The sequence below is a fragment of the Sinohyriopsis cumingii genome, chromosome 19, assembly GCF_028554795.1.
Source record: "Sinohyriopsis cumingii isolate HCF-2022 chromosome 19, ASM2855479v2, whole genome shotgun sequence".
NCBI lineage: Eukaryota > Metazoa > Mollusca > Bivalvia > Unionida > Unionidae > Sinohyriopsis > Sinohyriopsis cumingii.
The window spans coordinates 48,616,100-48,635,618 of NC_142979.1; the positions used below are offsets into that span (position 1 = coordinate 48,616,100).

The following is a 19,519-nucleotide window of genomic DNA, read 5'->3' on the forward strand; positions in this document are numbered from 1 at the left end:
CAGGTCTCTTAAGGTGTCAAATCAGTGACTATTGAGAATAATATTTATTTAATAGATTTTTTCTTCGACTTGGCCAATGGCCCCCATATAAATGTCAGGTGTATATAAAAAAAAAAAACAGTTGTCATGGAAACAATTTGGTACTTTTCTTGTCAGGTGCAGAACTTTTTTTGCAATAAACTATAAAGCCTGTGAATTTCATACATGATTTCAGAATGGAGTTGATCTTTGTATCAAAACTTCTGACTACCAGTGTGAGAACCAGGACGGTAATTCCAAGAGTTATAAAATAGGTTAACACTAAAGCATGGCATCATTGGTGTGTTTTGGTATGGATTTTTGTTTCCTTCTTAACTGGCTTTGGGCTTCCTGTGTCAGTAAAGTCATAGTATGTCAGCATACTATTTTTGTTTTTTTTTAAATGGGCATAATATTGAAGTTTGAGTAATTAGGTGGTTTACAAGTAAATTACCAATTTGTATTATCAGCTTCTACTTGCTTCAGGAAATAGCATTTATTGTAATGTGTTTGTTACATGTTCATTATTTGAAATGCAAACTGCATAACATCATGATCATATTAAAATTTGGTAAACAATTGCACAAACTTAGCTATAATCAAAATGATTATGCCTTTAAAGCAAATCCCAATCTATAATTAATTAAAATTGATGTTATCCTGAAAAATGGTCAGTTCCAGAAAGGGGGGTTTTTTCATTGCATGCCATCATAGTTACTCTAGTTGGCTCAGATTCTGTTTTCTTATCTCTGTTTTGTCTGGATAATGTATTAGTCTCCAACAAACACTTAACCCAATCATTTATCTAGCAATGGTGGATTTATTCAACCACCAGAATTCAATTTTCAGCAGCTGTTGATAATGCTGTGCCATCATCAAAGAGCTTTATTTATAATGATGTCATGTACAGTACCTTATATACAACGACTACAACACTTTTTTTAAAGATCAATTAAATCCTGTGGAACACTGCATTACTACTTTTGAAATTTGATTATTTAGAATTTTGGAATAGCTTGCTTGAGTAGTTGGAATTTTGGGATAGCTTCATTGACTATTTTGAATTTTGGAATTGCTTCATTGACTATTTGGAATTTTGGGATAGCTTCATTGACTATTTGGAATTTTGGAATTGCGTCATTGACTATTTGGAATTTTGGGATAGCTTGTTTCTCTCCTGATGATACCAGTTTGTAACATTGAACTACAACAAGAATATTTCTGTATACCAGTGTTTCTCAATAAAAAAGTTACTTTTTGTGCCAAACTCAGTTCAGTTCCCACTTGCATCACAACAACAAAAATACAGAATTTGAATAAGGAATTTCTGTATGAAGTGAATCTTGTCAATAAGGAACACCAAGGAATCACAAGATTTTGTCCTTTATAAACAGGTGGTGCTTTTTACAAATGAGTGAAATATTAATAAATGGGGTTTATAATGCAGGTGTATTTCATATGAGGCTGTTCATTAAAGTTGGTGTTGGCCAAATAAAAAGTAAGTGTTGTACTAGTTAGTCAGCCAACCCAATTTTAACTGCTTGCTCATTTTCTTGTGGAAAATTTTTTAGAGAAAAGGAACTGATTTCAGTAGAAAAAAATATACCAAAGGGATCGAAAATGCTTTTGTTTAGTTAATGTTTTATTTATATCTGTCCGGACCCCTGAGCCCCTATCCATGTTTGTAATGACCTTACCCACCTACCATAAATTTGTTATCAATTTAACCAGCACCACACATCTTTTTATTTGGCCTAAAAAAATAAATATTTCCTGTCATTTTTGGTTAAGTAAAACTACTGGATGGGCAGGGGACCACAAGCAGTAAAACAAAAAGCTTCAAAAATTCCACTAGGGGCCCCAAGTGGCACAGTAGTTTAAAGTCCTTGCTTTTAACGATTCACTGCTAACCTCTGTCTGCATGGGTTTGAGTCTTGGGTTCAGCCAATATGGGTGTGTGAAAGCTGCCAGTAACTTACTGTGGGTCAGTGGTTCTTATTGTACCTTCCTGTGTTCTTTATCCACCAGTTAATATTGGTTGCCATGTGTAGCCCATCTTGCATTGAGAAATGTTATTAAGCCAAATACAACAACAAATTCCACAGAATCTTTTTTTATATTCCTTTTATTATGACATGCTGCCTAACACTGTCAGCATGCTATTTATAGATTTGATCCAACATTATTAGTTGTTAAATAGGTTGAAATTTTCATTTATCATAAAGATTAGGTCACGCATTATTTGTTTGACAAGCTAACATTTTAATTTATTATAAAGGTTTGGTCAGGCATTATTAGTTTATGAATTGAATATTTTATTTTATCATAAAGATTAGGTCAGGCATTACTAGTTGTTTATTATGTTAAAATTTAATATTCATTTGACAAAATGTACAAGAATAGGATACCTTTGTAGATATTTCATAAATGAAAGGAAAATACGTAAATTTTCTGACTCCTGTTTACCAAAAGTTTTTTAAAATTCTGCAACTTCATGGGGAAATTGAAAAGGTGGTCCTACTTAATTGGTCAAAATGTTTTTACAACCTTTGTTCCTTAACAATATTTGGAGCAGGTAGCACAGAAAAGGCATTACCACAAACTGACATGTATACATGTTGCATTCTTACAAATTCTATAGTGAAAATGTATGGGTGTTAATATTTTTTTCTTCTAAAAATGAGCATCAAGGCCATTGAATTCACACTAAAAATGATTGATATGGTTTAACAATTATAAAGTTGTTTACTAGCTTTATATCCATTCTTTTGTGTAATGAGTAAATACATTCCCAATGTCTGGTAAGAACTTAACAATCAATATATGTTAACTGTCGGCTGATAAAAACCTAATAGTTTTAGAAATATTCTCAAAAAATCATAAAATTTCAGTTTTATCAAGCAGTAAATTTTATCTTAATTAAGCATAATCACCACTTTATTCTTGTCTCATCAGATATCTGATTATTTACCTTTTAAAATTTTCCTCTGATTATTCTTCTCTGAGTAAATCCATTAGTATATAATGTAAACCTGCATTATATTCATTTCAAATTACTGATTTCATCAGTTACCACTTTACAGTGTCTTTGAAAATAAGGTGTGACTTTGATATTTATCACATTGTTAACAGGGTCATTAGCTGTTCTTGTGCTAATCCTGTTAGGAATGTCTTTGATGGGCATCTGCATTGAAAGGCCTTGCCAAAATGCATGAAAGATTGTTCAGAAATAAACCATTACATAACAGTGAAAAAGAATTTTTATACTGCCACTATTTGCAAAGAAACTAAATTGGTTCTGTCTGTCCATTTATTGACTGGAGGAAGCTCATGAGTAATTTACACAAAACCACTCAAAATACAGTAGGCAAATTAAAGTTGGCAAGCTTATTACTATCTATATGTTGATAAAGATGATTCATTTTTCAGTTCATTTCAACCAAGTTTTCAATGTTGGCAATATTTTTGAACTAATGACAAGTTTTTGACAGTTAAGCAAATGGTAGTAGTATTTATGTGTACATAACCTGATTATATTTTATGGCCATTACAGCAGTTTAAATTTTTTAAACTTGTTTTTTAAACTGTTTTGACTTTGATGATGATGAAATCATAGTAAGCATTATATAAAAAAAAACCAGATGAAGTTAACAATTTATATTTTTCATTGAAAGTTTGATTACATGTATAGATTACTAGATTATATGCCATTTAAAAAAAATTTAAATTTATCTACACTTTTGAATTCGGATTCAGCCAATGTGGGTATGTGAGAAAGCTTGCCAATAGCTTCTCGTGGGTCGATGGTTCTTTCCGGGGTTTTCCCGGGTTCTTCCTCAACCATTAATATTGGCTGCCATGTATAGCCTATCGTGTGCTGAAAAATGGCGTTAAACCCAACAACAACAACAACACTTTTGAATTAGTTTGATGGACTTGAACTTATGGATCTATAGACGTAAATCTAGTCGAGCGAAAACAATTACACGAGTATGGAAATGAAGTGCTTTCACACTTACGAGAAATTGTAATGTGAGTTGCTTCCCTTGTTTTGCCATATTTAGAGTTAAAAAATCGGGGTTTTTTTCTTCAGATTTTTAAATACAGTTTTAAATTGTTGCATTATTAACATTTTTGATGATATTGACTTTTTTTTAGAAGTTTTTCAAACAATAAAAATATTGTCAAGGAATCAAGTTGATTGCTTTCATAGATGTACTTAAATTTTAATTCTGTTGAATTTCTATTGAAAAGTGTTCATTGCTCCCTTGCAGGGTGGATAAATGGTCCACAACCTAAATAAGGCTTAACTTTCTAGCAAAATTTATTGTGTGCTAAACATAAAGTTGGTCTCAATCTTTTCTTCTATTACAGCTGTTATTGCTTTCCACAAGGTCCGTCACAGTAAATTAATTGTTTTAATTAATTAATGATTTATGTTGTCAGTTTTAAAAAATCATATTTTATATTTTTACATGATTTAGAAAAAAATGGAAAAATTTTATAAAATAACATTTGGTAAACCCGTTCTGTTTCCTAATTGAGGCAAAATAGTTTGTACATCATTTGTACAGATGAATTTGTTCTTTTAAAATGCAACATCATGTATATAATTCATGAATTATTTTCAAAATAAAGCAACATGTACATATTTCATGAATTTTCCTGATGATCAGTTTAGTTGAAGGAATAATTGATTCCAGCATAATAAAAATTGAAGGAATTTACTGAAAAGTTTAACACATGGCCAATTATTTTTCAGTTTGCTTAATTTAGTTCAGTTTTGAAATATTGCATATATATTCAGAATGTTTTTTCCCCAGTGGATAATAAAATAATGTTAAGAGAGCTTGATGCTTTTTTTTAATTAAATATATATTTTTTAAAATTTATGCTTTCATTGTTATGATGTTAAGTTTATGTGTTGTTTCTTGTTTTGCTGATAAGAATACCACAGTATATTGAAGAAATTCCTCAAGCCTTTAAACAAATTGTGATCTTTTGATAAGTGGACATCTGTATTTTATCACTTCATTTAGTATAGTTTGTTTATGTTAAGTATTTCATTGTTAATACCTTAATTAATTTATTGTAGAGTCTCCAATCCACTTTTAGAATATTGATAATCACTATGCAACACCTGTTGGTGCTATTTCACTGCTACCTGCTTTTCTTTTTGTTGTCCTGTGATGTTTTTAATTGCACCTTTAAAGCCCACCCTCAGGGGGGAGGGTTGGCTTTGTATATAAATCCAGCCAAGCTACATTGTAATTCTAATGGTTCCGTTTTGTCTAGGATCAAAAGAAGGAGGTTCCTCCTAGGTTGGATTAGCTTGGTTTGGAAGCAGTTCATTGGTTTTATGTGTTTATCAATTAGAGCAATGTTAGGATGGCCATTAATAATTATAGGGCTATATTTTTTTTTTGAAAGGACCCTGTGCTTGAAAGTCTCCATGTTGTCATTGAGTAGATTTAGAAGTGTCTAATTGTTCCATTGAATGACAGTTTAGCATTATTTAATCTGGAGGACTATATAAGTTAAGATGGACTGTTTGTTGGTAATTAGGGATCTGGTCATTGAGAGGAACAGTTGCTGTTGATGTTTTCTACAAAACATTGTGTATATTTATTTTGTTACAGATAATATTTATATGGATAATATTTATTTGGACAGTTTAGAAACTTTTATGTATACATTTGTCAAGACGGACTGAAGAATGCAAATGGATCTACGTATGTATCTTTATACTCTGTGAATTATTATTTATTATTTGATTATGCACTGTTAATTGATTTTCAGTAATTAGTATCATTCTTGTTAGGCTTAATGATTGAGTAATATTTTAGCATTAATTAAATGGATGATAAGATTACAAAATCGTATTATTGAACCTAATGGGCATGAAAATGGCGTATGCGATTTGTAGAAAATGCAGCATAATGCAAACGACAAGAAAGAGGTGCCATGCAACTAAAATATTATGTTCATTAGATGTTACTATTTTAGAAAACCTCAGATTAAATATTTAGGGGGCATGTTTACCAGTGATCTGAAATGAAACCTTCAGATTCATGATTTATGTGCCATTGCAATTTCTACTTTAGGCTAATTAAGATGTAACTTAAGATCGTGCCCACAAAATGTTCAGAAATTATGTTTCATGGTTTTGGTTAGAATAGCTTGTTCAGTTTTAAGACCTCAGTCCCAGGTTTTTGATTTTGACTTTACCCTGGAAATATGACCTAAATATTGAATACGTTGTCTTGGAAACCATTATCAAGATGTAGGTTGAAAAACAGATTATTTTTTTTCTTCAAAGGTCTAAAAAACAAAACAAAAAAAAACCCAACTTGCCCAGAAGTCAATGTAAAAAGAACCAGTAGAAATCAACAAGAATATACCTGTATGATACTGTATGTATGAACTGATAAATGTAATTTCAGCTTCCCCCCTAAAAAAAACAACAAACAAGCAAAGATCGCAATATGGAACATTATTACAAATATTAATCACAACTGCCGAATCCTGATTAAAAAAATTTCAAACCTGTCTAGTATGTACACGTTCTTTTTTCTTTCTTAAGCAAGTGTTCTTGTTGTAAAGGATGACACTGCATGGTACAAAAGTTTCACAATGATGTAACACAGAACTATTCCAGATCAAGATTTCAGTTTCTTTTAATGAGGGATCTGGTCATGGATAGGGACTGATATTGATTTATTGCACAGTGCAACAATATCGCCATGATGTAGCACCAAATTGTTCAAAAATCGAGATCGAGATTGTATTAAATTGATGAAGATTAGTGTTTCATCCAGTTACTTTAAAATTATGTTAATGTTGTTTCCGATAATGTGTTATTGTACATGAATGTTTTGAAAAAAATATAGAATAATTCATTACATTATATTGTAGCTGACTGGTCTACCTGACTACAGTAGTGAATACTTGGTAGCCCATACCCAAGGGCACTGCACATGTATTTAATATTTATTGGGCTATGTATGAATTTGACTGAATAATGCATGTCTGATTTAACAACACGTGTATTAGTAGAAATTTTTCCTTGTATTTTTATATTTAATATTTTATCTTGCTTGTTATGTCTCTCCATTTTCCGTTATTATCCAATTTTTATTTTTCTTTATGCATTATCATATAAAAATTTTAATAATAATACAGACTGGAAGAATGTTCATTTGACAAAGATAAACTGCCTGAATTGAGGGGATTTGTATAGTACAGACCATATGTGTGTGTGTGTGTGATTTGGATTTTAACATAACATTAACAATCTCTCAGTCATATTGCTACGCTGTCTGCAGTGTGGCAGTTTATAGTGATGTCTAGTACTGGGGCATTATGCCTCAGACATGTAGCATCATCTCCAACCCAGTCACATTATCCTGCCACCAGGCCGACCAGTCCTAACACTAACCTCTTAATGCTGAGCACCAAGCAAGCCAGCTGCTTGTACCATTTTTATAAGTCTTTATTATGACTCAGCCAGGGTTCGAACCTGCGACCTACTGCATCTGAGGTGGATGCTCTAACCACTCAGCCACTGGAGCGGTTACACTAGACCATACATACTAATTTACTTAATAATTGATAGATCTAGATGCCCTGGTTATATGACTCTTTAACTTATTGATTGAATATGTATTAGAGTATAGTACAAGAAACTTATCATTGACTGCTTTTCATTGTTTCTCTATTATACATAATTTCTATTATTTTGTGCTGGAACACATTATTGGTTATATGTATAGACCATCCATATCCAGCTTTTCACCCTTAAATGACGCTGGTTCAAGTTTTCAATTTTCTGTTATTTAAGGCACTGTGGAGGACATCTGTTTTCCATGAGTACATTTTGCTAAGTTTAGCAACTTTGTAAATGTATTATTTTGGACAGGGTCATTATAAGGGTCAGGTGATATTGGCGACCACCCTGGTAGCCATTTCACAGAGTTTTCGATATTTTTTTCAGACTGGGGGGTGATGAAGATGTTGCTTATCGGGGGCGGGGGATTTTTCCTTCCTGCAGCCCTGGGCAATAGAGCTTTTGTTAAAAAAATATTTCCCACAATAATCAAGAATTAATAATTTCTCTATTATGATTTTTAACCAGATTGAATCTTAGATTATGACTGATTGAATGAGTAAAAGAAACCTTTAATATAAGGAAGGTTGTGTAAGAAAAAATGAAAGATGTCGAACACAAGTTTTCACATACCAAGTCATTTTTTCCCCAAGATCATTTCATCCCTATTAGTTTTGCCCCCAAATCATTTGCCAAGAAATGTAATCTGTTTTTAAAAAAAAAAATAAAGGCAGGGACAGTTGGACCATGATAGTATATGGCATAATTTGTCCATGTTTCTGTTATATGTTCATTTCCATTCTGTGATTTATATTAGAGACACTGCAGTTGATGTAATTAAGTTTTGTTCCATTCTTTCCCTTCCCTTTCCACATAATTTATGAATCATTTATGTTGAATCTTTATTATTATGTATGTAAATGACTTTACTCAGGAAAAACTTGGTAAATACCCAACAAAAGATTAACATACAACAACCACCTGCTCATGACAATGGTCAGTAGTGGGCCCCCAAGGGGAATGAGTGGTCTAAAGTGTTCACCTTTACTGATCAGTGCCATCTAACCTCTGTTCACCTGGATTTGAGTCTCAGGCTCAGCCAATGTATGTGAGAAAGCTGGCAGTAACTTCCAGTGGGTTGGTGGTTCTTACTGGTGTTTTCCCAGGTTCTTCCTCCACCAGTTATACTGGTTGCCGTGTATAGCCTATCTGGTGCTGAGAAATGGTGTTAAACCTGAAACAACATTCAAGAGGGGACAAAATGATTGGGGGGGGGGGGCAGTGGGGTAAACCAAATTAACAAAGATAAGGGGTGAACCAAGTTATGGCTGAACAGCTTATTAAGCTTTCTCTCCTTGTTGCTATTTAATGATTGATAATTGACATTAAATGCTGCTTGCTTGCTTGCTTTATGGACTACCTGATTGATTTATGGACTGGTCTATTGATTTCAGTATTGACCTTGAACTGTACAGACTGGCAGGGTAAACCTGTGTCTCATGGAGAGGAGTTTTACCCAAAGAAAGAGGACTTGTGTTATTTGTGTCGGTGTGACAAGGGGTTCCAGACAATGTGTATGACAGTGTCTTGCTCCCCGCCAAACTGCCAGAAGTGGGAACAGGTTGAGGGACAATGCTGCAAGTTTAGATGTCTGGACGACACAGCTGGGCCAGTAGATCCAGAAGTCCATCGTCCCAATTACACTGGGGACTCTCCAGGTGGAGGCAGCGGGGGGACAACAGGTCAGTTCTATTTCTTGCATATGTTTGCAGATTTTGGTGTTTATCAGCAATGTATTTATAGGCCTGGATATATCTAGTGGAAGTGATTACTTTCCACTAAATTTTACTTAAATCTGGTTATGTATTGAATGGAAATTTATACAAATAGACTGAAGTAACTTGACTATTTTATTTGTCTCATAGATGTAAATTGTGAGGCACATGTATCTTTTCTACAGTATTGAGGATATTGATGACGGTGATATAATTGTTGGAATCTCTTTTATTTTGTATCTGAAAGTTACTCTTTCTTATGTCAATGCCTATATTCAGCAGGAACTTGGTAGAGTATTGCTGTGTGTAAAGTTTTACACCCCGATGTGTTAATAATTCTGAATTGTCTGCATAATATGGATGATGCGTAGGAGGTCAATCTGATTAAAATCAGATCTAACAATGTCCATTTAGAGGTCATGTTCTGGTGACCTATGTTATTTCTGTAATCGTTAATTTTATCAGCCAATCAGATGAAGTGTTGAGTCGTTGCATTTGGGACACTGAGCAGTTTGACTGAAGAGCATCATTGTATGCCAAATGATTTGATTCACTTTAAGATTCTGAAAGCTGCATTTCCATTGGCCAATTCAAAGGTCACCAGAACATGACCCTCAACTGGTCACTTTTAGATCTTCACATAGGACAGTGGAGATCTGATTTTAGTCAGATTGTGCCTGAGGCACCCTTTAGTTTCATCTTTCTGTTTTTACAATCATAGTGAGCTGCTTAACTTGCATAGCAATTGTGACTTTTCCAATGATGTTTTCCTTTCAGTTTATATTTTTAGTATGTTGATTAGGCAGTTCAACCTGGACTTAGAATATTCAGAGGAAACTCATATTTATATTGCAGTGTTAACCACTGACAACTTGACTGACCTGGGCCTTCGCCTTGTTGCCAGCACTGTTACTACCTTTTTGATCCTGGCTCTCCTTCTGTTCCTGATTCATCGGTTGCGACAAAGGCGTCTTCTTATGGCACTAAGAAGTAAGTTTATTGTTGTGTATTGGCATAGCAACTACCTTTTTATAACAACCACCTGTTTATTAAAGCAAGTAATGTGCATAAGTGTTGACATACATGCAGAATCTAAAGGTCATACTTGCATTGAATTCAGGCCAAACCTTTGCACAAAAACAATCACACTCAGCATATGGTATGGGGTGGATTTTTTCTTTTCTTTCTTCATCTTTATTCTAATGTATTCGCAGGAATTATGAAACAAGACACTGACATTCAGTTGATAGATAATAATGGCCGAGTTATACCAACAACTTTTAAAAATGTTACTAGTAGCTGTCTCTCTCTCTATGCCTTTTTTTTTTAACAGGTGTAAACTTGCTCTGCAGATTGACCAGGATTGTGCATAGGTGCTGTTAAACCATATACCATATATCTCTGTCATCTGTCAGTCATTATTTTGTCTCTTGTATTAGCTAGAGTCTTGTCTTGTCATCATCAGCAATGTGATTGTGTTAAATTGTTAGTGAAGTAAAATTTAGAGGGATACATCAGCACACTTATGGAGGTGAGATGCTGGTTTATACAAAACACACATTAAGAATTACAGTGAATTGGTCATAATTAGTATCTGTGGTACTACATCTTAATTATACATAATCCTCTTGGATTGCATTCCTTGTATAACTCACATGCAGCATGGTCTACTCTTGGTCTGACACCTGGATAAGTTTTGCTGTAACATGTACACATACAAATTGATTTAACATCACTTTTTTTTAAGTAACTAGCAAGGTAATGCTGATAAATGAGTTACACTTCAGATAGCATAATATTGAGACAATGTCATCTACATTATTGGTTAAATAGAATTTTGCCAACCATAACAGCATCATGGCATTAAAGACAGTGAAGTTTTTGCGCTGAGTCTATTGTACGATACACAATTTCATTCCAGTATCTAAAGATTCATATGTGAAAATCATGAAAATGCATTTAAATTATGCATACAATTTTTAAGTACTAATCTAATATTATTCATTCAATCCCTCATATATTTAGAAAATTGGGAAATATTGCCCATATTATTTCAGTTCTAAACTAGACCATCATAATTTAATGCCAATTAACCATCAAGTTTGCCTGCCTTTACTAAAGTTGAAAAACCTTTAAATAACAAAACTGTTACAATGAATTTGACCGGTCTTGTTTTAAACATAAAGACTTTAAAGATTTTTTACAAATGACATCAAATATGGCCACTGTTATTACAAAATATAGAGACCACTCTGGTAGCTGAAGTAATTGTTAGGACTGGTCAGCCAGGTGTCAGGATAATGTGACGCTACATATATGTGGCATGATGCGACAGTGCTAGACAGCGCTGTAAACTGCAACACTGCAGACAACATCGTGATATGCTTGAAAAATTCTTAAAGCTGTGTTTAAAATCCAAATCACACACACACTATAGAAGCATTCAAATGACTAATCAAAATCTATAAAACTCAATATGAGCAAATGTTAGAAAAAGCTATTTGCCATAGAGGGCTTTCATGTTTGTATAAATGATACCATTTCACCATAAAAGTAGAAAAACATTTACACAACTTCTAAAACAAAATGCTGTACAGAATTCGACCAACTGTGTAACTGTGTGTCAAGTCAAAGGTTTGTCAGTATTGGAGAAATTATGCTGATTTGAGATCAGATATGGAGATTGAAAAAAATTAATAAAATTTTAAAACAGTTGTTTTCAAAACATGTGCAGTCAAAATCATTAGAGAACATTAAAACAGAAAGGATCTTATTGACCCATATTTCTTGGTCATGTGCCATTAAACCAACCAATGAACCAACAAACTACTTGACAGATGTGACCAAGGTGAGCAATCTCAGGCCCACTTCATCCTCTTGTTATCATCTCCTTATATTACCTACTTTGAATACAAGAGAATGATCATTTTGTCTTTTGCCTGTCAGGGGCTGATACTTGTTTTTTTAAAGCCACTTTAATTTGAATTTATTTTCTGTATCAGAATATGATAAATAAAATCTTCCATCCATTTATCTTTGTAATCATTGATTACATTTTGGATTATATAATGATTAATAAAATCAGCCATGGCATGGATGGATATGATAGCATATTGTAAGTTATGCATACATAAAATACTGCAAAATCAAAACAATTACAAATTTAAATTGCTTAATTACATGTCATTTTAGCAATTATGGTATGAATTATGATGGAATATGACAATGGTTCTTGTTTTGATTAAAATTGGCAATATGCATAAATGCATAAATTTCCGTAAAAGAATTTATTTTTAAAAATGGAAACATTTACATTTTGGGTTCTTTGTGCCTGGGGGTGCAAGATGAATTTTATGTTTAAGTGATTTGATTGATATCGTGCATAAAAGAATTATGAAATTTTGATAACTTATGATTTATGTGCACTATGTGTATTTAACTTTGATAAAAGGTGTTCAGTTTCAGGTGTATTGACTGTATAAAATTATGCAAAAGAGAAGCCTTAATGACCTGCTACCTCGTATGTCATTAAGGTTCAGTCCATAAATACACCATTTTGTCTCATAATTTTCATTTGCAATGTATGCAGTTTTTTTGATCATTCATGTTCTTGTTACCCAACACACAAACCCCCTACAAATGTGTTTCCGGTCAGGCGACCATCCCTGTTTTTTGGTGCTGACTGTGACTCCCCCCCCCCCCAAATCTAAACAACGGTTAAAAAATTCTGAATTAGATTTGTGCATCAAATTGAATAGGTTTTGCTGAGACATGAGTGTTGAGCACTTAATACATTATGTATATTAATCATTATAATATATAATGTTTACAATAAAAAAAATAAAAACCTACCTGCCTAGCCTGGTTTTATAACCAATGCAATAGGAAACGTATTTTGGACGGGTTTCCTAATATGATAGTCCCTCTTCTTGTATGACTGCTTTGAAGGTGTGTACTGTGCAAGAGTATTAAAAGACAGATATTTATCATCCTATAAACTTGCCCAGACATTAGTTTTGTACCTGCTAAATAACACAGTAATTAGGATGTCAAAATGCAGTTCAGATTTGAATAATTCTGTCTAAATCTGTCTGTGAGAAACAGGACTCAAATTTAACATCTTTTCAAGCAGGGAGGGGCATTTACTTCAAAGGAGCATCGTGTTACATGTTTAGAAATTTTTTAATTTACAGGGGGAAGATACCTTTATTTGATGCCTAAGGCTAATCGTGCCCTTTCCTTGCTAGCATGTGATGTGATTTGGATTTTCAACATAGCTTTAACAATTTATCAGTCATATTGCTACGATGTCTGCAGTGTGGCAGTTTATAGTGATGTCTAGCACTGGGGCATCATGCTGCAGTCATGTAACATGATATTCCACCCAGTCACATTATCCTGACACCAGGCCAACCAGACCTAACATTAACCTCTTAATGCTGAACGCCAAGCGAGGTAGCTGTTAGTACCATTTTTATGTCTTTGGTATGACTTGGCCAGGTTTAAATCCATCACCACCTGCCTCAGAGTTGGACGCTCTAACCACTAGGCCAACAGAGCACTTTCTGCACGTTTTTTAGTTATGGCCCTTATTCATAATACAGTAGGTATTGCTATTGTAGTTATGGCCCTTATGTGTAATACAGTAGGTATTGCTATTGTAGTTATGGCCCTTATTCATAATACAGTAGGCATTGCTATTGTAGTTATGGCCCTTATTTGTAATACAGTAGGCATTGCTATTGTAGTTATGGGCCTTGTTTGTAATACAGTAGGTATTGCTATTGTAGTTGTGGCCCTTATGTGTAATACAGTAGGTATTGCTATTGTAGTTATGGCCCTTATTCATAATACAATAGGGATTGCTGTTGTAGTTATGGCCCTTATTTGTAATACAGTAGGTATTGCTATTGTAGTTATGGGCCTTGTTTGTAATACAGTAGGCATTGCTATTGTAGTTATGGCCCTTATAATACAGTAGGCATTGCTATTGTAGTTATGGCCCTTATTTGTAATACAGTAGGCATTGTTATTGTAGTTATGGCCCTTATTCATAATACAGGAGGCTTTGCTGTTGTAAAAGATCATGAAAACTCTGGCTTCCACATTAATTATAAGATTTCAACCAAATTTACTATAATGAGACATCATGACAAGAGCTAAAACGAATTTAATGATGCACACACTCTGCACATACCTGTATTTTTAAGAGTTAAGGCCCTTGATTATCTGTACATAGACATTGCTTCTGCACAACCTTGCAAACAGTTCTTTCCACATTTATATTAGATTTCAACCAGATTGGCTGCAAAGCTTCATCTTATCAAGAGCCTAGAAATGTTCAACGATGATTATGTACAGGATATATTTTTAAAAAAATGTTTGATCATTGTTGCATAGGCACTTGTAAGCATTTATCATTATAGTTCAACAAAAAATGTCTCTAATGAAAAAACATAATTATGTATCTTTAAAAATTTGGCAAAAGCATGGTTGAGTCACCTAGACCCTTACATACCATATATGCTCACTTATAAACCATGTCCAACTGCAACTTGCACAGACCTAATCTGTTGTTGCATAATGCGTGGGCAGATCTGGGTCTGGGCAGTGTGAAAATAGTAATCAGTGGAAGAAACAACACAGACTATGATCTGCATGAGTATTATTTAGTGGCAGATCAGGATTTTTTTGTTTGCAGTTTTTAACTAATGCGGTCTGTGTTCTATTCCACTTTATCTTCCTGAACTTGTTAACTTTTGTCTCCGTTATATTTATTAGCAGGGTCCACACTTGACTTTTGTAAGTGACTATTCTTGCCAGAACAGGGATAAGTGGTGAGAAAATGGGGAAATGAAGGTCAAAGAATGGCTTGAATTCAACATTTTCACCAGTCCCTTAAAACAGCTATTTTACTGAACTGTTTTTTTCAAGTGACATGAAGACACAATTATTCATTTGATAAGACATGAAAATATTGCAGATTTTCATTTTCTATTCAGCAAAATTGCTGTGTTATTGCAACAGACTCTAGCCTCAAAAATAGATTTGTACTGAAAATTGGTTACAGATAATATAGTAAAACTCCTTTAATACTTTTACAGTAACCTCAAAAATGGGTTAAGTGGGAAAACGGGTGTCAGGTACCTTGGTACAAGTAATTTCGAACTTTTACAGTAACCTCAGAAATATGTTACTATTGAAAATGAGTGACAGGTACCATGGTACAATTCCCTTTCTTTTACAGTAAGCTCCAAAAAGGGTTAGTATTGCAAATGGGTGAAGGTTCCATGGTATAAGTCCTTTTTTTTATAGTAAGCTCAAAAATAGGTTCATATTGAAAATAAGTGACAGGTACCATGATACAAGTCGTATCTTTTACAGGATGAATGTTTTTACTTACAATCTGCTTATAAAACTTTCCTAGGATAGTAATTTGCAATGTGATCAGGCCACAGTCCATAGAGTAATAATTTGCAGTGTGGCCAGGCTACTGTCCATAGAGTAATAATTTGCAATGTGATCAGGTTACAGTCCCATAGAGTAATAATTTGCAATATGATAGGACGACATTCGAGGGAGAAATAATTTTCAATTTGATCAGGCTACAAACAAAGAGATGTACACTGTCATTGTCAGATGGCAGCCATTTTAAAAATCTTATTATTGATACTTCTCCAAAATGGAAAGGCGGAGAATTGAATTAGCTATTAAAGTTGTATGTATATTTTGTTCCTATATCATAGTCCAAATTAACAGTGTTCTGTTTAATGTCTGACAGCTTGAATGATATTGTTAGGATTTGATACTGCATAGTTGTTGAATCATTAAGTGGCTGAAGTTATTTGCCATTTTCGCATAACACTGAATGCAGTATTTGTTCTTTCTCTGCAGGATACAGTAGGCGACAAGACAGACTGGATGATGTAGACTCGGTTAGCTGCACCCCAGACATTTATGGATTGGAGTATTCTGCATATATGGATCCTCCTCCACCATATTCCCCACCCAAACCATCCAGCATAGCCCCGGGAGAGCAACCCCCACCCTACGAGATGGTGATCAGCAGTAGCCAGCACAACCAGGACACCTCACTACCAAATGTTACCCCCATTTCTGAATTTCAAAACCACTGCTCCTCACGATATTCAAGTGATGTTACTAACAACAATGTGACTCCTGCACAGGAAGTGGATGTAAGCAATAGGAATCCAGGGAATGGGGAAATAATGCTGAGATTGCAAAATGAACGGAATCAAAATAGATTAGAATATGTTAATGTAAATTCAGATCAAAATGGTTTTGACAGAGCATCTGAAATGCCCATTGTTTTGCCTGGTGTTGAAAACAGAGCAATTAGAAATGGAGACAGTTTCCATGGATCTGACAGTAGTCTAAATATGGTTGCAGTTCAAGGAGAGAATGTGAAATATATGCCAAGAATGTCACAGTCCTGGGCCTTTAGTCATGGTGATACATCACAAGAAACTTTTCCATTCTGTTCAACATTTTCTTCAGGATATACTAGAAGGGGACCTGTGAATGGTCACATACCACAGAATCTACACACGGATTGTATAGAACATTCGCCAAGTCATGATTTAGCTATAGAAACGCATGTGAACAGAAGCAAAAGTGCTACTACTAATACATTTTCCATTGACAGGAATAATAACTCAAATGCACATATACCTGCTAGAATAGTACATGCAGAATCGTTCGCTAGTGGACAACATACTTGTGGCTTTGCTGGTGCAGAAAGGCCTGGGACAGCAGCAAATGTGACCCCTTCACCTGCAACAGATTCATTGTACCCTCTTGCCATGTCAGAATCTAGCCATTCTGGTACTGTGTCTAAGGATTTGGATGATTGTTGCAGTTTCACTGTTTTGACAACAGGAGATAACTCTAACCAGACTGATGTGGAGAGTGTTGGAGCAGTGAGGAGACAAGAAACCTTGCGCCAGCTTCGACTCTCACATTTGTTGAACAGCCCAGTTCACAGTTTTGACAGCCCAGATTCTCCTTTGTCACTTTCTCCAATATGTTACCCAGTTCAAAGATCTGTTTCTGTCAATTCAGACATGTCCATGTTTTCTGTGTGTTCGGAAACGGGGGAAAAGAGGGAAGCCAGCCATTATGGAAATATTATCAGTAATGATGCTCCTTATCCAATTAACTCCTACAGAAGTTTTCTAAAATCAGCATTGAATGGACAACAGTCAAATATAGGAGCGGACAACACTATCAGTAAGACAGTGTCTAATAGCCAGAACTCTTCTGTGACTCTGGTTAGTTCACAGTCTCAAGGTGGTGATACCATACAACCTGAGCAGCGAGTTGGAAACCAGTCTGGTAAAATCTTAGATCTTGTTCAGGAAAATAGTCACCAGTTTATCAACAAAAGTATAAAACCTGGATCGGAAAGCAGTTTCCCATCACGGTATACTAGTGACATTGCATCTCCCTCCATAGGAGAGGCTTTCTCTTCTTTCACGCCTCAAGACATTTCTCACAGGGTTTTATCTAAGCCAGCAGATCACAACTCTATGGACATTCCAGACTCCAAGAGTAATCACAAGAGCAAGACAAACAGATTTTCAACAGGATCACTACCTTTGTCGAAAGGACCAAAACTTTCAATTTTGACACACCCGTCCTCTCATTCTGGGAGCAGACGATCACCTAGAGTTAAAAGGAGCAGTTCAAAGTCCAAGGATAAAGTGACCATGAATGATAAAAGAAAGACAAAACAAACGGATCTCGTACTAGTTCATCTTACACACCCATGTGATTGCATAGATTCTTGTAAGGAGTATGGCTTATTTGACAATCCAGGCTCTGAGCTTGATGTTAAGTTTGTGGACAGATTTAGAACTAATAACAAGTGTGAGGATTTGATGAGGCCATCAACCTCCTTTGGCCCAGTTTCAGCTTTAAATGAGGCATGTATTGCCGAGGGACACCATACTTACTCTCCAAGTGTAGGAAGTGGACAAGAGTACTTTGGTTTAGTGGATAAATCATATGGTAACCATCACCGTAGCAACAGTCATAAACGGAGCAAGTCCTTAGGGAAGGGTGACATGTCAGTGAAGTCAGTTCCAGGTGATCATGGACATCAATTGGCAAGTGGGAAATCTTGGGGGAAGTCATCCCACAGTTCCATGAAAAGTAAACCTCCTCATTCCTTGACTGGTGCTAGAATGTTTCATGAGGAGTTAGAAACTGTGTTAGGAAAACGACGAAATGCAGTTTTATCATCTAAGTCAAAGAATAAGAAACAAAACTCTAAAAATGGCATAAACTTTTTTGGATTCTCTCCAAGTGAATTTTTACATAAAGAAGAATCTGTTATGGAACATACTTGTAGTTTTGTTTAATGTTCCACCTTATAGCTTGTTTATACATGTGAAAGATTTAATCATCACTGGTGAATTTGTGTTGTGTAATTAAGTGCTTCATTGTCATCTTTTTAAAGTCTTCTGTATAGGATGAACTAGATTTACTATACCAGAAAAAACAAAGACAAACTCACGACAGTGATTTATTGCTTTAGAAGTCATTTAAATATTTCATTTATATTCATAAATTGACTTTTTTTATGACAGCCCATTTCTCATTAAAATATTTTATGTGTGCAAAATAGTAATAGATGAAGTATTTATCTTAAAGACATACAAAGAGTTTGTATGGGATCCTTTGATAGAATGAGTGGAAATGTAAAGGGAATTTTGTTTTGTTTAAACTAGATCTATACTGGAAGTCATGATCTGTACCATTTTGTTTAAACTAGATCTGTGCTGGAAGGTGATGATCTGTACCATTTTGTTTAAACTAGATCTGTGCTGGAAGGTGATGATCTGTACCATTTTGTTTAAACTAGATCTATGCTGGAAGGTCATGATCTGTACCATTTTGTTTAAACTAGATCTGTGCTGGAAGGTCATGATCTGTACCATTTTGTTTAAACTAGATCTGTACTGGAAGGTCATGATCTGTACCATTTTCTTGAAATTATTTCAGTAATATATGAATCATTGGAATTTGTAGGTTTTTTTTAGTGTATTGTCTTCTGATCTTGTGCTTGTACAGAGATGAATAAATAAATAAAAAGTTC

The 19,519-nt window shown here is 34.5% G+C and overlaps 1 protein-coding gene across 1 annotated transcript in view; it reads left to right on the plus strand.

Annotated features, from left to right (window-relative positions):
- LOC149775661 (uncharacterized) overlaps positions 1–19,519 on the plus strand; it is a 38,699-nt gene extending 19,180 nt beyond the window's left edge. Inside the window, exons 2-4 of the mRNA XM_089943689.1 lie at positions 9,079–9,366; positions 10,255–10,389; positions 16,294–19,519. Coding sequence (XP_089799815.1) covers positions 9,079–9,366; positions 10,255–10,389; positions 16,294–18,782 — 2,912 coding nt within the window. The 3' untranslated portion in view covers positions 18,783–19,519. The remainder of the gene's footprint in view (positions 1–9,078; positions 9,367–10,254; positions 10,390–16,293) is intronic.